Below are 26,217 nucleotides of genomic sequence, written 5' to 3' on the forward strand. Positions count from 1 at the left end.
GGGTGGCAACTAGTCAATGTGTCTCTCTCATGTCACTATTTCTCTCTCTCCCTCTCCTCCCCTCTCTCTCCCTCCTGCTGTATCTGAAGATAAACGCAAAAATGTCCTTGGGTGAGGATAAAAAACAACAAAAAAATAAAATAAAACGCTCCGTATCAATTCCTAGATTACAAAGTAAAGTCTATGTCAGTAAATTTTTGTACATACTATTATTGTTTTGGTGGAATCAAATATCCATCCTTGAATCAGTAAATAAATTATGTAAGTAGGAATCATACTGAAAGTAATTATTACTTACCTAATGTCAGTAAGAGGAATTCTAGAGTGTTTAGCACTTGCCATGTGAATATAAGTGATGGTTGTGGTGTTAAAATGGCTTTAGACTTGAGGCTACCATTTATCAAGAGTTCTACTTAATAGGGCTGAAGGATAAAATGAAGTAACAAAGCATCTAGACTGGAGTTGGCATATACTAGGGCCTCAAAAATGGTTTTCATTATTTAATAATATATTTTAAGAATCATGTAATATGATAAGATAAACACCAAGTAACAAAACTGGATGAGTTTCCAGAGGTTGGTATTAGCGTAAGGTTAGAACAGCTGCTTTGAGGGGATTCTGTTCAGACTGACAAAGGAGTACATGGAGTAAAGATCAGGGTGTCGTCAGGAGAGGCTCTTTGCAGATGTTACTGTCTGTCCCCACAAGGCAAGGCCCCTACGCTTTGTGTTCTTAGGGCAGTAAGTGAGCTGATTCTATCACTCTGGGTTCATCCTTAGCTCACAAATGTAGTATCTGATGGCTCTCAGGACTGGCAATTCTTATTTCTTCTTTTACTGATTAGCTGGTTGAAATTGTTTTTTTTTTATCCTCACCTGAGGACATTTTTCGATTTTGTTCAGATAGAGTGGGAGGGAGGGGGACAGAGAGAGAGAGAGAGAGAGAGAGAGAGAGAGAGAGAGAGTGATGTGAAAGAGACACATTGAGTGGTTGCCACCCACACGACCCAACCAGGGCCAGGGACAAACTACAACCGAGGCACATGCCCTTAGCGGGAACCGAACCTGGGTCTCTCCAGACCGCAGGCCAATGCTCTAACCGCTGAGCCAAACTGGCCAGGGCAGCTGGTTGAAATTGTAATAACCTTACAAGGATGATTCAGGCCCTGGCCATGTTTGAGCATTGTCCTGAGACTCCAAGGTTGCGGGTTCAACCCCTGGTCAGGGCACATACAAGAATCAACCAATGAATGCATAAATACGTGGAATAGCAAATTGATCTCTCTTTTTTCCTCCTGCTTCCTCTCTCTCTCCCTCCCTTTAAAATCAATAAATTATTAAAAACAAAAGATAATGATTCAAAGTGTTATATTAATTCTGTATTCAGATCTGTCTGATCATGTAGCTTTAACCTGTATCGGATCCTCACCAGGTCTCAGGAAGTACAGGTGGGATGTCAGATCAATCACAGGTAATATTGCAGTTAATGAGAGGTATGTTTAGAGTTTTGTAGGAAGAGCCCTGGCCGGTTTGGATCAGCAGTTAGAGCGTGGGCCCACAGACCAATGAGTTGCGGGCTTGATTCTAGTCAGGGGCATGTACTCCAGTTGCAGTTCATCCCAGGCCCTGGTTGGGTTGTGCGGGAAGGCAACCGGTCGATGTGGCTCTATCACATCGATGTTTCTCTCTCTCTCTCTATCTGATGATAAATATATCCTCGGGTGAAGAATACAAAAAAAAAAAAAAGAATTTTGTAGGAAGGTGGGAACTACAGTTCCACGTGAAACAGAAATAAAGCTGGCATCTTTAGGATTCTGACCATTCAACATTTTTTCAAGTTGAAAGACAGTTAAAACACCACCAAGGTCACCAAAAAGGAACTTCTATTTTAGTGTGTCTGTCTTTTCCATCTTTTGGTGGGTACAGCACATTAAAACTTTTTACACATTAAAAGGAAAAACAAATAATAGAGTTCTAAATGTTCATAGTTTGAAAATGTTTCAAAATGCTGCCTGAGTTTGAGAAACCTAACTGTAGCTAGCTACCACTGTTAGTGGTACACTGAGGTGTTGGGATTCAAAGCCTTGCTCTGGGGAGTATTGGCAGATGACCCAAGAAAATAATCTTCTCAGGTTTAATCTCCTTATCTCTAACGTAGGGTTGTTCCTGCTTCATAATGATTGTTGGCAAGGTCAAAAAATAGTCAACAAATTTTCCTTGTTATCACTATTATTTCTGCGAATATGTACCCACCACACCATGCCAATACCTCCCACACACCCGACCTAACTTTCACCACAGTCCGATCATGTTCTTAGCATCTGGTGCTTTGTTCATGTCAAGTTTGCAACTTCCTGGGACATCTGCTCTCTCTCGGTGTTTTCCTCTCTGACACTAACATGCAGGGGCTTTTGTTTATATACTCTGAGAGAGGTTCAAAAGATGACTATAGGTGGTCTGTTTGGTTTAACCTGTGATTATTTTATTTTTTTCTTTATTGATTTTAGAGAGAGAGGAAGGGAGAGTGAGAGAGACAGAAACACTGATGAGAAAGAACACTGATCGGCTGCCTCCTGCATGCCCCCACTGGGGATTTGGCCCACAACCTGGACATGTGTCCTGACCAGGAATTGAACCGGAGACCTCTTGGTGTGTGGGTCGATGCTCAACCACTGAGCCACACTGGCTGGGCTACCTGTGATTATTTTAAATAAACTAGCTTTTGCCCTGGCCAGTTTGGCTCAGCGGTTAGAGCGTCAGCCTGTGGTCCAGAGAGACCCGGGTTTGGTTCTACGTGCTAAGGGCACGTACCTCAGTTGCAGTTTATCCCCAGCCCTGGTTGGGGTCGTGCGGAAGGCAGCCACTTGATGTGTCCCTTTCACGTTGATGTTTCTCTCTTCCTCTCATTTCCTTTCTCTAATATCAATAAAGGAAAAAAAATTTAAAATAATTCTTATATTTTTACTGTATCAATCAGCAGACCTAAAGTGAACGTTTTCGGTTCTCTTTTGGAGTTGACAAGCTGGAGAAGTATGTTTTTTGAGGGCAAGAACTTAACATTTTGAATAATTTTGTATCGCCAATACCCAGCGCAATGCCTGACACTCTAAAAACTAAAGTGGTTTTCCTTTCTTAAAATTTTAAATACTGATTGATTGATTTGAGAGAGAGGAAGGGAGAAAGATGGATTTGTTGTTCCACCCGCCTATGCATTCATTAAGTGCCCTGACTGGGGATCGAACCTGCAACCTTGGCATATTGGGTCAATGCTCTAATCAACTGAGCTACTCGGTTAGGGCCTAAAGTGTTCTTTAAGAGAGTGAATGAAAAGTACAGGAGCAATAGTGATGTACCTATTAGCCATTTAATTCTATGTAAGAGGATATTATGAGCAACACAGAGTTTCTGAAGTTAGTTTTGCTGAACAGTTCACCAGGATTCCAAGCCTAAGTGATGCTAGAATTTAAGGGGAGGTTGTACATTAGGTTCAGAAGAGTGGGGAAGCTTAGGAGAAAGCTTCAGAAAGCACTTCTATGTTGGTAATCATAACTTAGTCAACAATTTAATCAAAAATTTTGGAAATACATGTGCCAAATGTTGGATCTATTCCAATGAATTAACATAATTTAATGTTATCACGAACATCTTTATTTAACCATCTAACTTAACTGAGATTATGAAACCATCACAGAATTCTGTATTTTGTTTTTAAAATTTTTTTTCTTTATTGATTTTAGAGAGAGAGAAAGGGAAAAGGAGAGAGATAGAAACATCAATGAGAGAGAACATCAACTGGCTGCCTCCTACATGCCCCCACTGGTGATTTGACCCACAACCTGGGCATGTGCCCTGACTGGCAATCGAACCAGCAACCCCTTGGTGCATGGGTTGATGCTCAACCACTGAGCCACACCAGCTGGGCTGTATTTTGAATAACACAATACTCACTGATATACTAACTGGTATACTTAAGACTTCTTTTTTTTTTCCTGCTTGATTTGGAGTGGAATTCTTTTTTGTTTTAAATATGTTTTTATTGATTTTTTTCTTTTTAGAGAGAAAGGGACAGAAACATCAATGTGAAAGAGAAACATCGATCATCTGTCTCCTGCATGCCCCCTACTGGGATCGAGCCCATAACCTGTGCATGTGCCTGACTGGGAATCAAACCAGGACCTCTCAGTCCATGGGACGACACTCAATCCACTGAGCCACACTGGCTGGGCTAGCCTTAAGATTTCTAATGTGCTTTTTCATTTGGACATTTTAAGGATTTTAAAAAGGTCCAATGCCACTTTTAATTAAAACCAGTCTCTGACATGTAATGTTTGTTTAATGATGTTTGGGCATATGGTGTAGCAAAAAACAGAACAATGGGTTTTATAATACCCTAATTCAATTCAGAGACAAGGCTGGCTTACTATTGAAGTTTGGACACCTGAATTTTTGGTTAGGTGGCAAATGGACAGCTAAGGAAAGATAAGGTTCAGATGGCTCTGTATGATGACCAGTATTATTATTATTTTTTTATCCTTACTCGAGGACACTTTTCCATTTTTTGTTCAGATAGAGTGGGAAGGAAAGGAAGAGAGAGAGAGAAACATTGACGTGAAAGGGACACATGGAGTGGTTGCCACACACACGACCCAACCAGAGCCAGGGACAAACTGCAACCGAGGCACGTGACCTTAGTGGGAACCAAACCCGGGTCTCTCTGGACCGCAGGCCGACACTCTAACCGCCAAGCCAAACCAGCCAGGCCAACAAATACTATTTTATATAGGTGAGGAATGGCTACAATTCTAGAAACCCCATAGAGAATCTGGAAATCTTCAAGGAAACTGTTCAACTTTTGTGTACCTGCAAAGTGTATTAAGGGGTAAAGCAACTAAAATTCAGAACAATCGTTTATAATAATTTTCTGAGCATTTATTGTATGCAAGGCACCTTACTGACCCATTTAATTCTTAGAACATCCTTTGAGGAAGGTGTTGTCATACTGTATCACTGAAGAATAAAAGGAGTCTGAGGTTAATTATGTTGTTGCAGGTCAAAGGTCCAGGTTTGAGGAGAAAATAAATAAATTTGCTCCCAATATTAGCTTTCATTACTACACTTATTAGTCTGTAAATCTAGAAGTTAGTAGGAGAAACACTATTATTTAGATCAGGTTTGGGCTTGGATCTGCTGCCATGAGATACAGTAAAAGGTGGCCAGAGACACCTAAAGTATTGCCCCGAACTTCACAAATGATTATTTTTATAATGTACTTATAAACAGAGATGCCTCAGAAACACTGTACTTCATTAAGCAGGATGGTGGGGGTAGCCTCACATGATAAAAGCTGGCTCTTTCCTAAAAGAAACTCAGATGCTTGCAACCTAGTTTAGGAGGAGATGAGTCAGGTATAGGTATACGAGGGAAAGGAGAGGAGTAGGGCTGGATTCAGATTATAGGACAAATAAGGAAGGAGCCAACTTCTAGATCTCCAGCTGGGTCTCCACTGTTACACTGTGGAAAATCTGAAATCCCAGCCCATGAATGATCAAAGATGAGCAGCTTTTGAGGTTCTATCATTTGAGTAGTCGGGGGAGAGGCAAGATGTTGATTTATATTAAAATTAACTCTAACGAGAAGAATGAAAGAGTAGGAATATACCTTGTTCATGTGTCAAGACCACTACTTCCTCCATTCTGGGACTTCTATATCTAAAAGGCAGTCATTGCCCGGCTGTGTGGCTCAGTGGTTGAGCGTCCACCCATGCACCAAGAGGTCCCCAGTTTGATTCCTGATCAGGGCACAGCCCAGGTTGTGGGCCAAGTCCCCAGTGGGGAGCATGCAGGAGGCGGCCAATCGATATTCTTGCTCACTGATGTTTCTATCTCTCTCTCCCTCTTGCTTCCTCTCTCTCTAAAAATCAATAAAAAGGAAAAAAAGGCAGCCATTTATTTTAAGTAAATCCTGTGCAAGTATGTGAAGGACACCAAGCAAAAGATGATACTGTCCTTGCTAATATACAGAAATATCAAAATACCATATACTAATTAAAAATTAACCAGAAAGAAAAAGGAGACCCCTCTTCAAATTGCTGTCCTGGAGATTATGAATTCTAAACAAATGCCATCATAACCTACTTAGGAAAACCAAGGGCCATTTTCATTCCTAAATACCTAAGTGTTTTGGGGTGAACGACACACACTAAGTATAAAACAAAATATCCAAATTATAAGTTCAGAAGGAATAATGTATATTACCTTTGTAAGTCAATTTGTCTCTCTGCTGGGGCTGCCTTTTTGGCTCCATCCTGCAGTTTGGGTGCTTTGGCATTCCCTGCTTCCAGACCCCCGGGGCTTTCCTGACTGCCCGCGGCTCTCTTCCGTCCTTTGCTAAGAGGTTTACTTATATCATCATTTTTGGTTGCATTGCCCTGAGATTCAGACTTTGGTCGACGTCCTCTCCTGGGCTTCGAAGGGGCAGGTGGTCCCGATTCATCTACTTCCTCATCTGTTTTTTGTTGGATATTCTCTGCACCAGCTGCTGTTACTGTTCTTTTCTTCCCTCGGTCACTGCTGATGTTGCCCTGGGTAGCTTGATCAGAATTAATCTCCTAAAAGAGCACAAAACAATTCTATAAGTACAAATTCTTTAAATATCATAATCTTACCAGAAAGAGGTATTCTGAATGTATTTTATTTATCTTTTTATTTTTTATCCTCACTTGAGGATGTTTTTGAATTTATCTTCAGATAGAGTGGGAGGGAGACATGGGGGAAAAGAGAGAAACGTCAATGTGAGAGGGACACATCGAGTGGCTGCCTCTTGCACGACCCCAACCGGGGCCGGGGACAAACTGCAACCGAGGTATGTGCCCTTAGTGGGAACTGAACCTGGGACGCTTTGGTCCATGGGCCGATGCTCTAACCGCTGAGCCAAACTGACCAGGGTGTATTTTATTTTTATATATTTTTTAAATTGATTTGAGAGAGAGGGGAAGGCAGAGGGAGAGAGAAATATTCATGTGAAAGTATGACATCAATCGGTGCCTCCTATACACACCCTATTGGGGATCGAGTCCACAACTGGGACATGTGCCCTGATTGGGAATCGAAGAAGCAACCTTTTCGTGCACAGGATGATGCCCAGCCAACTGAGCCACACCAGCCAGGGCTTGAACGTATTTTAAAGAAGCTGGTATTCCAGGGCTTCTCATTAACTACTTGCAGCCCATGAGGAATGTAAACTCCTTGGGGGTAGACATTTGAGCATGGTGTCTACCATGGTGCTTGACACATATAATGTACTCAATAAATGCTTATTTAAAAAGCACAGGTGGTACCCAGCTGGTGTGACTCAGTGACCCATGAATCAAGAGGTCGCCAGTTTGATTCCCGGTCAGGGCACATCCCCACGTTGTGGGCCGGATCCCCAGTGGGAGGCAAGCAAGAGGTGGTCGATCGATGTTTTCTATCATCGATGTTTCTATCTCTCCCTCTCCCTTCTTCTCTCTCTAAAATAAAAAATAATAATAATAAATAAATAAAAAGCACAGGTGGTATGCATAAAAACAGAGAAAATCTCAATTTTGTTATCACACCCATTCTAAATGAAAAGGTCCTTCTTATTGACAACATGCTCTAAATGTATCACTTTTTAAAAGATAGGAGCATATTTTCATAGTTCAATATGCTATTTTTTCTCTACAATGCATCTAACTATAATAATCTTTGTAGTTTTGTGACAGGAAGTTCTTTAATTTCTCATTCCATTCAAACTTATGTATGTTCTTACTGCATTAATTTTACTTTTTCTGAACATTTTCTTTTTTTTCCTTCTAGTTTAGCATATATATTACACATTATCTAGAATGCTTAAAATAATAAATCCCATTTTAATATAACAGACATATATTCTTTAGGAGGAACAATAGTTTTCAGAATGAAAGTGACTTTTATATGAATGATATTTAGGAATCAATTAAAATTTTAATTGATATAAGGGAAAACAAGGAACACTATAATCATTAAAAAAATTAGACTATATCTTTTCAATCAATAAGTTAATCTTCATTTCTCTCAGAAAATCTTTTCAGAATGACTAGGGAAGAAAATATCACAGAGGCTTCAGGTCAATATGGAAGAGTAAACGCGCTCTCACCTCCTCCCACAATCATGTCAAAAACACAACTAAACTATAGAACCACCATCTTCAGAACTGCCTGAAATCTGGCTGAATGGAAGTCCTACAACTAGGAATTAAAGAAGAAGCTGCATGTATGCATATCCAATGGACACAAACAACAATGCTTGCAGGGTGGGGGTAGGGGGTGGGATAGGGAGGAAGGTGTCTGGGGGGAAAAAGGAGAAACATCTGTAACAAAAATTAATTAATTAAAGAAAAAAAAAAAAAAAGAGAGAAGCAGCTACATCAGACAGGTAGGAGGGGCAGAGACAGGGAACTGGCTGGTCACATACCCTTGTGTGGCGGGTAACAATCAGGAGGGATATCTCGGCCTCAGAGGTTCCTACTAAGAAGTGAGGGGTCACAGCACCTCACCTGGACCCTCAGCCCAGGGTTCCAGCATCAGGAAGAGAAGTCTCCATAACTTCTGGCTATAAAAACCAGTGGGAACCTGGTCGATTTGGCTCAGTGGTTAGAGCATCGGCCTGTGACTGGAGAGTCCCAGGTTCGGTTCCCGATGGGGGCATGTGCGGTTTGTCCCTGGCCCCGGTTGGGGTTGTGTGGGTGGCAACTGGTCGGTGTGTCTTTCTCACATCGATGTTTCTCTCTCTTCCCCCCTCCCTCCCTCCCGCTCTATCTGAAGATAAATACAAAAAATGTCCTTGGGCGAGGATTAAAAAAAACCCCAGCCCTGGCCGGTTTGGCTCAGTGGTTAGAGCGTGGGCCCGTGAGACTGGGGTTCTGTTCCGCTAAGGGTGTGTACCTCGGTTGCAGTTTGTCCCCGGCCCTGGTTGGTCGTGCGGGTGCCACGACCAACCTTCTCTTCCTGGGATGAGGGTCCTGGTGAGGAGCTGTGACCCCTCGCTTCTCAGGAGGAACCTCTGCAGTCGAGATATCCCTCCTCATGTGTCCCTTTCACGTCGATGTTTCTCTCTCTCTCTTCCTCTACGCCCCCTCCAATTCCATCTGAACAAAAAATGGAAAAAAATATCCTCGGGTGAGGATTAAAAAAAACAAACAGTGGGGATGGAGGCTGAGATTGAGGGCTGCTGGAGTCCCAGGTGCTCCTCTTTTTTTTTTTATCCTCACCCAAGGACATTTTTCCATTTTTTGTTCAGGTAGAGTGAGGAAGAGAGAGAGAGAGAGAGAGAGAGAGAGAGAGAGAGAAACATCGACGCGAAAGGAACACATCGAGTGGCTGCCACCCGCACGACTGCCCAGAGCCGGGGACAAACTGCAACCGAGGTACGTGCCCCCAGTGGGAACCGAACCCGGGTCCCTCAGGACCGCAGGCCGATGCTCTAACCGCTGGGCCAAACCGGCCAGGGCCCAGGTGCTCCTCTTTGAGGGCCTATGCATGGACTTACTCACCGAGTCACCCGCTCTGAGTTCTAGCACCAATGGAAGGCACCGGGAACATAGGGGGAGGGACTGAAGTATCTGGCATCAGGGCAAGAACTGAAGGAGCAGCCTTCCCTCAGATAGAAGTGCTGGTAGAAGCCATTGTTTCTTTTCTGAGCACTTTCCCCACAAACCCAGATGTGGGAACCTTATCTGAGTCTCCATAAACCTGGGTATCACTGTTGGCCCCACCCACTGGCAGGCCTAAAAAACAGTTTTCCAGTGGATTTTCCATATGAATGGCCTGTCTTGGCTCACGCTTCAGATGTTCCTGAAATCTCTCAAAAAAGTAGCATCTGTCCAGCCGGTGTGGCTCAGTGGTTGAGAGTCGACCCATGCACCACCAAGAGGTCGTTGGCTCGATTCCCGGTCAGGACACATGCCCGGGTTGTGGGCCCAGTCCCCAGTGGGGGGCATGCAGGAGGTGGCCAATCAATGTTCGCTCTCATTGATGTTTCTCTCTCTCTCTCTCTAAAATCAATAAAGTGTCTGGCTTTGGTGTGCTCTGTACCTCTCCCTAAGTGGCTCCAAACCTGGCACTAGTGTAATTTGCAGCTTGGCCTGTTCAAGCCCAGCACAAGTAGTGGCCATCTGCAGATTGCCTTGTAGCTCATGCTGGGTAGCCCCAGGCAGAACACAGGTGGTGGCCGACCTTGGCCTAAATTTCCTGGGAGGCCCCAGAGCCAATGTACCCAGTAGACAGCTTCAGACCATGTTGAAGCACTACCCAACAATCTCCACAAGCAACACTCTCAAGGGGTAGGTTCTGCAGGCACCTGAGCCCTGCTGAATAAAGTCTTGCTCTGTGGGGGCAACCCCTGTGCTGATCTTCCAAGGTGGTTATAGCAGTCCTCTTTGCAGCTGATCAGCCTGGGGGTAAATCCCTCCCACTGAGTGCTAACAGTTATCAAGGTTCAACAAAAGGAGGGTGTACCAAGCCTAGATGGGGGTTTGGGAGGGTGCACCTGGAGTACCCAGATAGGGTGAATGAGGAGGCTGTGCTAATGAACCCTACAGGACACCTACCACATTAGGCCACTCTACCAAACCTGGGAGACATAGTAGCTCTACCTCGGACAGAACGCAGGCAGTGGCTGACCTTGCCCCAGAGCCAGCACACCCAGTGGACAGCTCCAGACCATATCGAAACACCACCACCCAACCACCTCAAGTGATACACTCATGGAGTGAACTAAGTGGGGACCAGAACCTTGCTGAAGTAAGTCTTGCTCTGTGTGGTGGGCCCCTGCACAGTTGATCATATAAGGAAGTCAGAGGTCAGTGGTCACAGCCAGTCGTTGCAGCTGATCAGCTGGAGTAAATCCCTCCCACTGATGTGCCAACAGCAATCAAGACTCAATTACAGCAATCAAGACTCAATTACAACAGAATTAAAGTCCACATGAGGGGTGCACCTCGAGGGCCCGGCTGGGAGATCAGGGAGACTGTACCACTGGATCCTACAAAACACCTACAACAATAGGCCACCCTATGAAGCCTAGGAGACATAGCAACTCCACTTAATACATAGAAACAAATACAGGGAGGCAGCCAAAATGAGGAGACAAAGAATCATGTCCCAGATGAAAGAACAGAACAAAACTCCAGGAAAAGAACTAAATGAAATGGAGATAAGCAATTTAATAGATGCTGAGTTCAAAACACTGCTTATAAGGATGCTCAATGAACTTAGTGAGAACTTCAATGAACTTAATGAGGGCCTCAAGAGCATAAAAAAGGACCAGTCAGAACTGAAGGATGCACAGGCAGAAGGAGGCACTAACTAAAATAAAGAATAATCGGGGGATTCCAAAATGGCGGCAGAGTGAATGGAAGCTACACAGACCGTCTCCCAGGACCAAACTGGAATTACAACTAAAACAGACAAATCGATGGGAAAAAGCAACAGAAAAGCAACTTGCGAGGACCATATAACCAGGGACACTGACTCGATCCTGGTAGGATTGCGAAGGCGCATGATGGGGACTGGGAGCCCACAGTTGGCAGCTTGGCAGCGGCCTTAGCTGTGAGCGGCGCCCTTGGGCTAAAATAGCCACAGCCACTCACCTTGGGCTCCGGCAGAGGGAGGGCAGACTGGACTAGAACTGTGTGGGGACACTCGGGATTTGGAGGGTGCTCAGAGCTTTTGCTGAGTTGCAGCCACACAGGATGGTGACCATATTGCTCCTTCCCAGGGCTCTGGGGAAAGGCAGCAACCCCTCCCTCAGAGATTCAAACCCAATCAAAAAATGGGCAGAGGAGCTGAATAGATACCTCTCCAAACAGGACATACAAATGGCCAAGAGACATATGAAGAAATGCTCACCATCACTAATCATCAGAGAGATGTAAATTAAAACAACAATGAGGTATCATCTCACACCTGTCAGAATGGCCGCCATCAACAAATCATCAAACCAGTGTTGGTGAGGGTGTTGAGAAAAGGGGACTCTAGTGCACTGCTGGTGGGAATGCAGACTGGTGCAGCCACTATGAAAAACAATATGGTGTTACCTCAAAAAATTAAAAATTGAACTTCCATTTGACCCAGTAATCCCACTTCTAGGAATATACCCTAAGAAGCCTGAAACACCAATCAGAAAGAATATATGTACCCCCATGTTCATAGCAGCACTATTTACAATAGCTAAGATTTGGAAACAGTCCAAGTGTCCATCAGTAGACGAATGGATAAAAAGCTGTGGTACATATACACAATGGAGTACAATGCAGCTGTAAGAAAGAAAGATCTCTTATCCTTTGAGACGACATGGAGGGACCTGGAAAGTATTATCCTAAGCAAAACAAGCCAAGCAGAAAAAGACAAATACCACATGATCTCACTTATTTGTGGAATATAATGAACATAACAGTCTGAGAACAGGGTAGACCCAGAGATGTAAAAGTAGGGTATAGACTGACAACCCTCAGAAGAGAAGGTGGTGGGGGGTGGGAAGAGATAACTCACAGAACTTAATGCATGTATTCATAACCAATGGACATGAACAACAAAGCTGGGGATGGGGTGGGGGTGGGGGGATGGGTAGGAGGGTGTCAATGGGGTAAAAAAGGAGAAACAGCTGTAACAAAAATAATAAAACTATGCAAAAAAAAAAAATATTGTGGACCGCCCACCCCCCAAAAAAGAATAATCTACACAGATTCAATAGTAGAATAGGTAAAGCCAAGAAGCAAACCATCGATATGGAATATAAGGAAGCAAAAAATGCCCAATCAGAACAGCAAAAAGAATCTAAAAAAGTTAGGTTAGTGTAAGGAGCCTCTGGGACAACTTCAAGCGTGCCAACATTCGCATCTTGGTAGTGGCCAGAAGGAGAATAGAGAGAACAAGAAATCGAAAACCTATTTGAAACAATAATGGCAGAAAACTTCCCTAACTTGGTGAAGTAAACAGACATACAAGTCCAGGAAGCACAGAGTCCCAAACAAGATGAACCCCAAGAGGCCCACACTAAGACACATCATCATCAAAATGCAAAAGGTTCAAGACAAAGAGAGAATCTTAAAAGCAGCAAGAGAAAAGCAGTTAGTTACCTACAAGGGAGTTCCCATAAGACTGTCAGCTGATTTCTCAAAAGAAACTTTGCAGGCCAGAAGGAAGTGGCAAGAAATATTCCGAGTACGAAAAAGCAAGAACCTACAACCCAGATTAGTCTATCCTGCTAAGCTGTCATTTATAATCGATGGCCATATAAAGAATTTCCCAGACAAGATAAAGCTAAAGGAGTCCATTACTACAAAACCATTATTATATAAAATGTTGAAAGGTCTTCTTGAAGAAAAAGATAAAAAATATGAACAAAAAAAATAGCAATAAATACATATTTATCGATAATTGAATCTACAAACAAAATGAACAAGCAGAACAGAAACATTCTCATATATACAGAGAACATTTTGTTGGTTGCCAGAAGGGAGGGTGGTTGAGAGAATGGGTGAAAAAGGTGAAGGGATTAAAAAATACAAATTGGTTGTTAGACTGACAAACCTCAAAGGGAAGAGGGGTGGGAGGTGAGGGGTGGGGAGAAATAAACCAAAGAACTTATATGCATATATGCATAACCAATGGACACAGACAACAGTGTGGAAAAGGCAGGAGGCAGATGGGAGCGTGGAGGAGGGGGTCAATAGGGGGAAAATGATGAACTTCTGTAATACATTCAACAATAAAATAAAAAAATCAATAAATAAAAAGTAAAAAACATTCTGTATAAATAAAGGACCTGGAAGCCATAAGAAAAGATCAGTCAGAAATGAAGGCTACAGTAACTAAAATGAAGAATAATTTACAGGGAATCAATAGTAGAGTAGATGAAGCCAAGAATCAAACAGTGATGTGGAATAAAAGGAAGCAAAAAAACACACAATCAGAACAGAAAAATATAAAAAAATAAAATAATTAAAAAAATGAGGATAGTGTAAAGAACCGCTGGGACAACTTTAAGAATCATGTGGGTGCTGGAAGGAGAAAAAATAAAGAAATTGAAAGCCTATTAAAAAAAATAATGATGGAAAACTTTTCTAATCTGCTAAAGTAAATGGACATACAAGTTCAGGATGTGCAGAGTCCCGAATAAGATGAACCCAAAAAGGCCCACATCAAGACATCATAATAAAAAATGCAAAAAGTTTAAGACAAAGACATTTTTTTTTAATCCTCACCTGAGGACATTTTTTCATTTTTTGTTCAGATAGAGTGGGAGGGAGAGAGAGGAAGACAGAGAGAGAGAAACATGGACGTGAAAGGGACACATGGAGTGGCTGCCACCCGCACGACCCAACCAGGGCCGGGGACAAACTGCAACCGAGGTACGTGCCCTTAGTGGGAACCAAACCTGGGTCTCTCTGGAACGCAGGACGATTCTCTAACCGCTGAGCCAAAACAGTCAGGGCCAAAGAGAGACTCTTTTTTTTATCCTCACCTGAGGACATTTTTCCATTTTATGTTCAGATAGAGTGGGAGGGAGAGAGAGGAAGAGAGAGAGAGAGAGAGAGAGAAACATCGATGTGAAGGGACACATCGAGTGGCTGCCACCCGCACAACCAACCAGCGCCGGGGACAAACTGCAACTGAGGTACGTGCCCTTAGTGGGAACCGAACCTGGGTCTCTCTGTACCGCAGGCCGACGCTCCAACCGCTGAGCCAAACCGGCCAGGGCCAAAGAGAGACTCTTTTTTTTTTTTTTTAATCCTCATCCGAGGACATTTTTCCATTTTTTGTACAGACATTGTGGGAGGGAGAGAGAGGAAGAGAGAGAGAGGGAAACATCGATGTGAAAGGGACACATCGAGTGGCTGCCACCCGCACGACCAACCAGGGCCGGGGACAAACTGCAACCAAGGTACATGCCCTTAGCGGGAACCGAACCCAGGTCTCTCCGGACCGCAGGCGGACACTCTAACCGCTGAGCCAAACCAGCCAGGGCTAAAGAGAGACTCTTAAAAACAGCGAGAGAAAACCAGTTAGTTACCTACACGGATCCTCCCATTAGACTATCAGCTGATTTCTCAACAGAAACTTTGCAGGCCAGAAGGGATGCAAAAAAAAATTTTCTAAGTGATGAAAACAAGGACCTATAATCAATGTTATTCTAGCCAGTAAAGCTATCATTTACAATCAAAACACAGATAAAGAGCTTCCCAGACAAAAAAAGTTAAAGGAGTTCAAAACCAAACCAGCATACATGAAATGTTAAGGGGTCTTCTTGAAGAAGAAGAAGAAGAAAAAAAAAAGAATAAAATGGCAATAAATGCATATCTATCAACAATAGAATAAAAAAAAACCAAATAATCCCCGGCTGGGTAGCTCAGTTGGTTAGAGCATTATCCCAATATGCTGAAGTTCAGGGTTCATTCCCTGGTCAGGGCACATAAACTCTAAAATCAATAAAACAAAATAAAACATACCAATAATACATCTGATAAGGGGTTAATTTCCAAAATATATAACGTACTCACATGACTCAGCAAAATGAAAACAAACAATCCAATTAAAAATCGGCAGCCCTGCCCTGGCCAGTTTGGCTCAGCGGTTAGAGCGTTGGCCTGTGGTCCAGAGAGACTCGGGTTCGGTTCCCGCTAAGGGCACGTGCCTCGGTTTCAGTTTGTCCCCGGCCCTGGCTGGGTTGTGCGGGTGGCAGCCACTCGATGTGTTCCTTTCATGTCGATGTTTCTCTCTCTCTCTCTCTCTCTCTCTCTCTCTCTCTCTCTCTCTCTCCCTCCCTCCCTCCCTCCCTCCCTCCCACTCTATCTGAACAAAATATGGAAAAATGTCCTCCGGTGAGGATAAAAAAAAAAACAAACACACACACACAAAAACGGCAGCCCTGGCTGGTTTGGCTCAGCGGTTAGTGTCAACCTGGGTTCCAGAGAGACCTGGGTTCGGTTCCCACTAAGGGTGTGTACCTTGGTTGCAGTTTGTCCCCGGCCCTGGTTGGTTGTGTGTGCGGGTGGCAGCCACTCGATGTGTCCCTTTCATGTCGATGTTTCTCTCTCTCTCTCTCCCTCCCACTCTATCTGAACAAAAAATGAAAAAATGTCCTTGGGTGAGGATTTAAAAAAAAAAAAAAGGGCAGAGGACCTGAATAGACAGTTTTTCTCCAAACAGGACAAATGACCAAAAGACATATGAAAAAATACTCAAAGTCACTAATCATCAAAGAGATGCAAGTTAAAACGACGAGGTACCACATCACACTGACCAGAATGCTTACCGTCAACAAACAAATGCTGGCAGGAATGCAGGCTGGTGCAGCCACTATGGAAAACAGTAAGGAACTTCCTCAAAAATTAAAAATTGATCTGCAATTTGACCCCGTGATCCTACTCCTAGGAATATATCCTAAGAATCCCAAAATACCAATCAGAAAGAATATACACACCCCTGTTCATAGCAGTGCTCTTCCAAATAGCTAAGATCTGGAAACAGCCCAAGTGCATATTAATAGATGAACAGATAAAAAAGTTGTAGTAGTCCAGCTGGTGTGACTCAGTGGTTGAGTGTCGACCCATGCACCAAGAGGTTGCCAGTTTGATTCCCGGTTAGGACACATGCCCAAGTTGTGGGTCAGATCGCTGGTGGGAGGCATGCAGGAGGCGACCAATCGATGTTCTCTCTCATCGATGTTTCTCTCTCTCTCTCCCTCTCACTTCATCTCTAACATCAATAAAGGAAAAAAAGAGCGGTGGTATATTTACACAATGGAATACTATGCAGCTGTAAAAAAGAAGGATCTATTACCCTTTGAGACAGCATGGAGGGACCTGGAGAGTATTATGCTAAGCAAAATAAGCCAGTCAGAAAAAGACAAGCCTTACATGATCTCACCTATATGTGGAATCTAATGAACAAAATAAATGGATGAATAAAATGCAAACAGAGGCATTGAAACATGGAACAGGACTGATGAACATCAGAGGGAAGGCGGGAGAGGGGAGCAGGAAGAGATTAACCAAAAAACTTACATCATATATGCATTACCCATGGACTCAGACTATAATAGAGTGAAGGCCTGTGGTGGGATGGGAACAGGGAGGAGGGGAGCAATGGGGAAGAAAAGGGGAACATATGTAATACTGTCAACAATTTAGATTAAAAAACAAAAACAAAGAACAAAACATATCCCCCGGTGAGGATTAAAAAAGCAAATAAGTATTAAGCAGAAATTACCCCAAATGCTAAGAGAGGAAAGAATAGGGCATTCTGAAAAAAAACAGAGGACGCATCAACCTTTAATTAGTTGGAATTATAATTTTAAAAATATCAAAGGAGGACCCATCACATAAAAAGTAAAGTATTCCAGACAGAGGGAAGAAGCAGCACAAAGTACCTGGACAGGGAAAGAGGTGGGAAGATTTAAGAATCTCAAACCAGCCCTGGCCAGTTTGGTTCAGCAGTTAGAGCGTCAGCCTGCGGTCTAGAGAGACCTGGGTCAGGTTCCCGCTTAGGGCGCGTACCTCAGTTGCACTTTGTCCCCGGCCCTGGTTGGTCGTGTGGGTGGCAGCCACTTGACGAGTACCTTTCCCATCGATGTTTCTCTTGCTCTCTCTTCCTCTCTCTCCCTCTCTCTCCCTTCTATCTGAGCAAAAAAATCGAAAAATGTCCTCGAGTGAGGATTTTTAAAAAAATAATCTTGAACCAGCCCTGGTCGGTTTGGCTTAGCGGTTAGAGCATTGGCCCGTGGTCCAGAGACACCCGGGTTTGGGTCCCACTAAGGGCATGTACCTCAGTTGCAGTTTGTCCCCAGCCCTAGTTGGGGTCATATGGGTGGCAGCCAGTTGATGTGTCTCTTTCACATTGATGTTTCTCTCTCTTTTCCTCCCTTTCTCTCTCACTCTATCTGAAGATGAATGCAAGTGTTCTCGGGTGAGGGGAAAAAAAGAACCTGGAACCATATGAAGTCATGGGAGAGTGGTATAAGATAAGAGAAGCAGACGTGGGTCAGGTCATAAATGCCTTATAAGGACATGTTAAGAAACTGATTTTTTAAAGTGCCAATGAAAGTCATTGAAAATTTTAAATGGAAAACAAACATAATCCAAGTAATATTAAAAAAAAAAAAACCCTCACCCGAGGATATGTTTGGGGGGTGGAGAGAAACATTTCCTATCCGGAAATCCAACCCACAACCCTTTGGTGCATGGGATGATGCTCAACCAACTGAACCATGTGGCCAGGGCCAAATTACATTTTTAAAAGATCAAATTGGCTGCTACATGGTGACTGGATTGGAAGAAAGCAAGAATGTCAACAAGAAGGTAAAATTACTGCAGCATCAGAAATTTAATCAAGAAAAAGATAATTTAAAAATGAGCCAATATAAATAGGCAATTCACAGAAGAATACACCCAAGTGGTCAACAATAATATTGGTAGTGAGAGAAATACAAATTCAAACAACAGTAGTTTTGATACGTGAGACTGAAAAAATTCAGAAGAGCTGCAAAACCTGTTGTTGGTAGATATGTAGAGGAAAAAAGTACTCACATACCTTGCTGGTAGAAATGTTAAGTGTTCTAAATTTTCTTTTCTTATCTTTTATCTCCACAGAAAAACATAGCACTATGGAATGTCTATTATCCTATGGAGAACTTCACTCTTAGGTCACAGAGTTAGGCTCCTTTGGTTCCATAAGCTCTTTGAAATGACCTAAGTGTCCCAATTTTTCATAAAAGCAATATGAAAATATCTAAAATCTGTAATATTTACCTTTTGACCCAGCAACCCCACTCCTAGGAACCTAGCTGATAGGAATAAAACCACAAGTAAATATTTAATGCCACACTGAAGTGGTAAAATGGGGGAAGAAAATATTTATGTGTATACACACATAAAATAAGTGAAAATAAGACTGTGAAGGAAGAAAAAATGAACACACACAGATAAGGCTATTTAAAAGGGAAAAAAGGCTGCATTAAAAATCACACACATGATTATATTTATATATTTATGAACATTATGTGCACATGTATAAAGAACTCATGGAAAAGCCAAATGAAAAGGCAATCAGTTGGTTGGCTATAGGTACGATGAAAAACAAGATTCCTAACGGATGACACTGGCAGTACTGCTCGCCTGAATCCACAGATGTGTCTTGGTTCTTTTTTTAACCATCTCCCTTATTCAACCTTCATATTTATACAATATGATTTCCCTCATAGAGAAAATAATAGAGAATGTCCTGATTTGTAACCACACATATTCAGTTTACTGAATAATTTTCATATACATAACTAAAAAACTGGTTTATGCATCAATCTCTTTGAGAAACTGGCTAGCAAGAAACACTACCTTAGATCTTTATCTTCTTTTAGTTTACTAACGAGGTAGCATTTTGAGCCTATAAGACTGAGGACCAGACCCTAAAAAGAAATGATCATATAACTTATGGGAGACCTGACAAAGAGACCATCAGGCTTTAGTCAAAAGGCAACCAACCTGTCTCCTCAGGCTACAGTGAACTTGTTAAAACACTCTTTGGTAGTGTAAAAGAGTTAAAATAATGGGTTGGAACAATTAAATATTATAGATCAACATTTTAATCTCTCAGAAATTAGAATTTAATGTCCAATTTATCTTATATATAATGTTAAAGAAGAGGCTGGAAACATTGTGGATAGCTGTTTGACAGATAAATACTTGTATCTACACCACCTCTTAATATGTATAAGTATGTTTCACTGAATGACTATGACAACATGCAATTTTGCATCTAAATTTGTTCACATCAAAGACTGTTTAATTTTATACAAGGATCCAACAATATTCTAATCTATTGGTTTCTGAGTTCCAAAAGTTTTTTTAAAAAATGTTCTTATTGATTTTAGAGACGGGAAGGGGAGAGAGAGAGAGAAAGAGAAACACTGAATGGTTGCCTTCTGTATGCATGTCAACCAGGAATTGAACCAGCCACCTTTTGGTGCATGGGATTACTCTCAACCCACTAAGCCACATGGGCCAGGGCTCCAAGAGTTTCAACAGTGAGAGAATCCTTGTTAGCTATATCTACTGACATAGTGAATGTCATACAGCAAACAGCAAGAGTTTGAATGAGGGACCAATCTAAAATGTATTCTTGGACTTCCGGTCAAGATGGCAGAGTAGGTAAACGCAGTATCGCGTCCTCCCACAACCACATCAAAGTTACAACTAAAGTACAGAACAACCATCATTCAAAACCGCCTGAAATCAAGCTGAACGGAAGTCCTACAACTACGGAATTAAAGCAGCCACATCCAGACTGGTAGGAGGGGCGGTGGCGGGAGGGGCGGTGGTGGAGGCACGACGGGCTGTCCCACACCCAAGTGTGGCGGATAAAAATCAGGAGGCTCCTGCGGCTGGGAAGGTCCTTCCTGAGGACTGAGGGGTCCCCGTCCCACACCAGGTGCCCCGTTCAGGGTTCCAGTGCCAGGAAGAGAAGTCCCCATAACTTCTGGCTGGAAAAACCAGCGGAAACTGAGGCTCAGGGAAGCTGACCTGGCTGGAGCCCCAGGCAGCTCCCTAAAGGGCCGGCGCACAGACTTATCGGACTCTCTCCCTCTGAGCTCAGAGGGGAGGCAGCTCGAGGGGCGCCAGAGACACACAGGGAAGAACTGAGCTGTTTGGCACTGGAGCGAGGGCTGGAGAGGGGGCTTCCTCGGGGACAAACGTGCTGTCAGAGGCCTTTGTTCCTTTAGTGAGCCCTTCCTGGGGGCGGCAGACAGTCTCCATATCTGGGACTCCAGCAACCTGGCTCACACTGGTAGCCCCGCCCTGCTGACTCCCTGAAGCCCCGCCCCGCCCCACACAACTTTCAAGCCCACCCAAACTGTTGCCACTTGCTTAACCATAGGAAAGACCGATCTTGGATCCTGCTTCAGGTTTTTCCTAAATTCTTTCAAACGAGCAGTATCGGGTCTCAGCGAGCCCCATACCTCTCATTAAGTAATACACTGAAACAAAAACAGGGAGGCAGCCAAAATGAGGATACAAAGAAACAGGTCCCAAATGAAAGAACAGAACAAAACCCCAATAAAAGAACTAAGCGAAAGGAAAATAAGCAACCTAACAGATGCCGAGTTCAAAATACTGCTTATAAGGATGCTCAATGAACTTAGTGAGAACCTCAGTGAACTTAGGGAGGGCCTCAAGAGCATAAAAAAGGACCAGTCAGAAATCATGGATACACAGTTAGAATTGAAGGAGGCATAAACTGAAATAAAGAATAATTTACACAGCTTCAATAATAGAGTATGTAAATCCAAGAAGCAAACCATCGATTTGGAATATAAGGAAGCAAAAAATGCCCAATCAGAACAGCAAAAAGAAAAAAGAATCCAAAAAAATGAGGATAGTGTAAGGAGCCTCTGGGACAACTTCAAGCGTGCCAACATTCGCATCTTGGGGGTGCCCGAAGGAGAAGAGAGAGAACAAGAAATTGAAAACCTGTTTGAAACAATAATGGCAGAAAATTTTCCTAACTTGGTGAAGGAAACAGACATACAAGTCCAGGAAGCACAGAGAGTCCCAAACAAGATGAACCCCAAGAGGCACACACCAAGACACATCATCATCAAAATGCAAAAGGTTCAAGACAAAGAGAGAATATTAAAAGCAGCAAGAGAAACGCAGCTAGTTACCTACAAGGGAGTTCCCATTAGGCTGTCAGCTGATTTCTCAAAAGAAACTTTGCAGGCCAGAAGGGAGTGGCAAGAAATATTCAGAGTGATGAAAACCAAGAACCTACAACCAAAATTACTCTATCCTGCAAAGCTGTCATTTAGAATTGATGGACATATAAAAACTTTCCCAGACAAGAAAAAGTTAAAGGAGTTCATCACTACCAAACTGTTATTATATGAAATGATGAAGGGTCTTTTTGAAGAAAAAGATAAAATGTATGAACAAACAAAATGGCAATGAATACATATCTATCAACAATGGAATCTACAAACAAAATGAACAGGAAGAACAGAAACATTCTCATAGATACAGAGAACATTTTGTTGGTTGCCAGTTGGGAAGGGGGTTGGGGGAATGGGTGAAAAAGGTGAAGGGATTAAGAAGCACAAATTCATTGCTAGACTGACAAACCTCAAAGGGAAAGGGGTTGGGGGTGGGTGGGTGGGTGGGAAGAAATAAACCAAAGAACTTATATGCATAACCAATGGACACAGACAATAGTGTGGGAAAAGGTGGGAGGGGGGCGGGAGTGGGGAGGAGGGAGTCAATGGGGGAAAAATGTGGAACATCTGTAATACATTTTACATCCAAAAATAAAGATTTGAAGAAAAAAAAAACAAAAACCTCAAATCCTATTCTTTCAAGGTGTTGGGAGTAGTGTGGGAGAGGGATACCATTATCATTATGGGTGACCAAATAAACTCTTGTCAAATGAAGTCAGTAGATATGGGCAGAGTCATTTTTGGAGAGTGGAAGCATACTAAATATAGCAAGAGGTGGTGTATACACACATGTATAATACATAATATAAATCAACCTCTTAACTGTGGATCTCTTACTCCTACCTTGAAATCTGTAATACAAATCTTCATGGGAGTAATCTACTTGTTAAAGTTTAAGGTTTACCTTATTCTTTACTGGGTCAATATTCTTTACAGGTGTGACAGAAATAATTCTCACAGGGTTTTCTTCATTTTCACTAACTCCAGTTTCTGCTGCCTCTGAACTCTGTTCCCTGTTGAAGAAAAATAAACCAAAGCTGCTTTATGTCACCACATGTATCAAGTTTACTCTCTCTCTATACCCACAGAGAAACTGAGGCTCAGGCTGGTTTAGAAAAAGCAATCTTAGCAAGATTCAGATTTGTGGTTATACACCCACTGGTCTATCATATCATATTATTAATTTCCATTTAACCTTACTAATTAATATAAGACAGAAATGGCTACCTAAAACCACATGAGAGAAAGATTAGTTGTCAAGAAACAAAATAACACAGCTATTCTAAGCCTATCTCTTGGGGATGAAAAACCCTAAAACAAAATAAAAATATAGTGACAGATTATAGAATAGTCATCTCCAGTCTGTGTTCTTAATGCTCGGCCAATGTGGGGGCTGCAAGAGGCCACAAGGGAAGTGACTGAGCCCCACCATCACTGTAAACCACAAATTTCACATTAATTTATTCTATATTTTGGGGTTCTACTGTTAAAAATTTGTTTCAAACACCACGGGTTGAGCCCTGGCCAGTTTGGCTCAACAGTTAGAGCATCGGTGCCCAGACCAGTAGGTCATGGGTTCAATTCCGGTCAAGGGCTTGTGCCTCAGTTGCAGTTATCCCCGGCCCTGGTTGGGTCATGAGGAAGGCAGCCAGTCATGTGTCTCTATCACATCAATGTTCCTCTCTCTCTCTCTCTCTCTCTCTCCCTCCCTCCCACTCTATCTGATAAGTAGAAAAAATATCCTCGGGCAAAAAAAAACCCCACAAAAACACACCACAGATTGGTTACTTTTAAAAAAAAAAAAATGTTTTTATTGATTTTTTTTAGAGAGAGAGGAGGGGAGAGATAGAAACATCAATATGAGAGAGAAACATCCATCGGCTGCCTCCTGCACACCCCCCCATCAGCGATGGAGACTGCAACCCCAGGCATGTGCCCTGACCAGTAATTGAACTGGAACTGCTCAGTCTATGGGGTGACGCTCAATCCACTGAGCCACACCAGCTGGGCTGAGTTTACTCTTAAAATTTCATGAGTAAGAATAAAATCTTTGCCCTGGCCGGTTTGGCTCAGCGGTTAGAGCGTCGGCCTGCGGTCCGGAGAGACCCGGGATCGGTTCTCGCTAAGGGCACGTACTTTGGTTGCAGTTTGTCCCCGGCCCTGGTTGGTCGTGCGGGTGGCAGCCACTCGATGTGTCCCTTCACGTCGATGTTTCTCTCTCTCTCTCCCTTCCTCTCTCTCCCTCCCACTCTATCTGTACAAAAAATGGAAAAATATCCTCAGGTGAGGATTAAAAAAAAAAAAAAAAGAATAAAATCTTTAAAAGCCATAATATTTAGTGTCGGTAAGAGTAGGGTCAGGTAGAAATTCTTATGCAGTAGCTACAAAAGCAAATGTTTGACATGTTAAAATAAATGAAATACTTTTATAAGTGAAAAGGTTATTTTTTACTCAACTCATGCCTATAAATTGAATTTATTTATTTACCTTTTTAAAATTTATTTTTTCCTTTTTTTTTTTTCCCAGATAGAGCAGGAGGGAAGAGAGGGAGGAAGAGAGGGAGAAACATCGAATTGAGAGAGACACATCGACTGGCTGCCACCCGCATGACCCCAACCAGGGCTGGGGATGAACCGCAACCGAGTCACGTACCCTTGGCCAGAATTGAACCTGGGACTCTGGTCTACAGGCGAATGCTCTAACTGCTGAGCAAAACTGGCCAGGGCAGTATTAAATTTTCTTACATAAATCTATATAGAAAACATTTCCATGTAAATTAGATATATTATAAATCATTGGGTTTTTTTTCCATTTAACTTTTCTACACACTTAGAATGCTGTAGTCTACTCTCAATTTATATCATTAGTGCTAATTTAGCGCTATTGCTTTGTACCAAAATATCTCTCTCTCTTTTTTTTTTAATCCTCGCCCGAGGACATTTTTTTGTTTTTTTTGTTCAGATAGAGTGGGAGCGAGAGGAAGAGAGAGAGAGAGAGAAACATCGACATGAAATGGACACATCGAGTGGCTGCCACCCGCACGGCCAACCAGGGCCAGGGACAAACTGCAACTGAGGTACTTGCCCTCAGCAGGAACTGAACCCGGGTTTCTCTGGACTGCAGGCCGATGCTCTAACCGCTGAGCCAAACCGGCCAGGGCCCAAATTATTTCTTAAAGTCTATTTTTGGGATACAGTGCTTTAGGAAAAAATTAAAAAGATGAACCAAATTGTGAGTGATAGTAACAACTGGAAAATAAAATTACCTCGACCGATTTCCGGTTGAAGGGTTTAGTTCTGAATTTACATTAATATTGCTTCCAGTCTCAGCTCCAGTGCTTCTAACATATGGTTTCCTTCCTGTTGCCGATAAAGGCTTGTTTACTGCACCTAGTACTCCAGCAGGTTTTGGCTAAAAATTAAACATACGTATGTTATTTTATACTGTAATAAAAAAATACATATATATTTAGGCACATGGAAGAGATATTGTTTAGCTTAAGCCAAGGAATTACTATTTTAGAAAGTTAATTCTAAATTTGTTAGAAATGATAATTCTATAAAACTGTATTTATCTGAATACAATAATTGTAAGTCATAAAATACCTCTACATTGTAATAACTAGGCAATATTTATTTCGTATTGCTCAATCAAAATAAAAGGGCCCCTAAACACAGTGAATATAATAAGACATAATAAATGTATTACAATAAACTACTGAGTGTATACAGTAATAGTTCACATGGTGTTAATAAATAATTAAGTTTACTTTTGCTCTTTTAGGTCTCATATTATTTTTATAGAATATAAATTGTCATCCTGGCCAGTTTGGCTCAGCGGTTAGAGCGTCGGCCTGCGGTCCACAGAAACCCGGGTTTCGTTCCTGCTAAGGGCATGTACCTCGGTTGCAGTTTGTCCTGGCCCTGGTTGGTCGTGCGGGTGGCAGCCACTTGATGCGTCCCTTTCACGTCGATGTTTCTCTCTCTCTCTCCCTCCCACTCTATCTGAACAAAAAATGAAAAAATGTCCTCGAGTGAGGATAAAAAAAAAAAGAATATAAATTGTCTAACCCATTGATACTTTAAAATTATTTCTCTTTATCTTATACATCTAAATTTATTATCCTACTTTTCAAGAAAATCTGTTTTGTGGATTCTAAACAACTTTAGAATCAGGACTGATAAGAACACATGATCATAATTCTAAAGAGTAGCTCATGGCAAAAAAATTTCGAGAGAACAAATGCTTTAGATGCTACAATCCACAACAAGATCCCTAAGAATCAGAAACTATAAAATCTGGTTATTGGTTAATGGTTATTTCTAAGAATATCAGAAGTAATATACACATGAAATAAAGGTCCCCAAATTATCTAGTACATAATACCTTTCCTGTTAAGAGAAGTACTCTGGTCTCTTCTGAAATATAACTCTTGTCATTACAGAAGTCCTATCAAA

The 26,217-nt window shown here is 42.3% G+C and overlaps 1 protein-coding gene and 1 pseudogene across 5 annotated transcripts in view; both read right to left on the reverse strand.

Annotated features, from left to right (window-relative positions):
- Positions 1–26,217, reverse strand: part of PDS5A (PDS5 cohesin associated factor A) — a 143,925-nt gene that overhangs the window by 4,113 nt on the left and 113,595 nt on the right. For 2 of the 5 annotated variants that reach the window (XM_036255216.1, XM_036255235.1), the window contains exons 28-31: positions 26,147–26,209; positions 25,026–25,171; positions 22,665–22,797; positions 6,254–6,606 (exon numbers count right to left, since the gene is read on the reverse strand). In XM_036255216.1, coding sequence (XP_036111109.1) covers positions 6,254–6,606; positions 22,665–22,797; positions 25,026–25,171; positions 26,147–26,209 — 695 coding nt within the window. Of the gene's footprint in view, positions 1–6,253; positions 6,607–18,821; positions 18,842–22,664; positions 22,798–25,025; positions 25,172–26,146; positions 26,210–26,217 lie in introns of those variants that run through there. The other 3 variants (XM_036255226.1, XM_036255243.1, XR_004958848.1) reach the window with 3 other exon arrangements.
- On the reverse strand, positions 18,632–18,748 carry LOC118622400 (annotated as a pseudogene).

This window comes from Molossus molossus, unplaced genomic scaffold, assembly GCF_014108415.1.
Source record: "Molossus molossus isolate mMolMol1 unplaced genomic scaffold, mMolMol1.p scaffold_m16_p_1, whole genome shotgun sequence".
NCBI classification, from domain to species: Eukaryota; Metazoa; Chordata; class Mammalia; order Chiroptera; family Molossidae; genus Molossus; species Molossus molossus.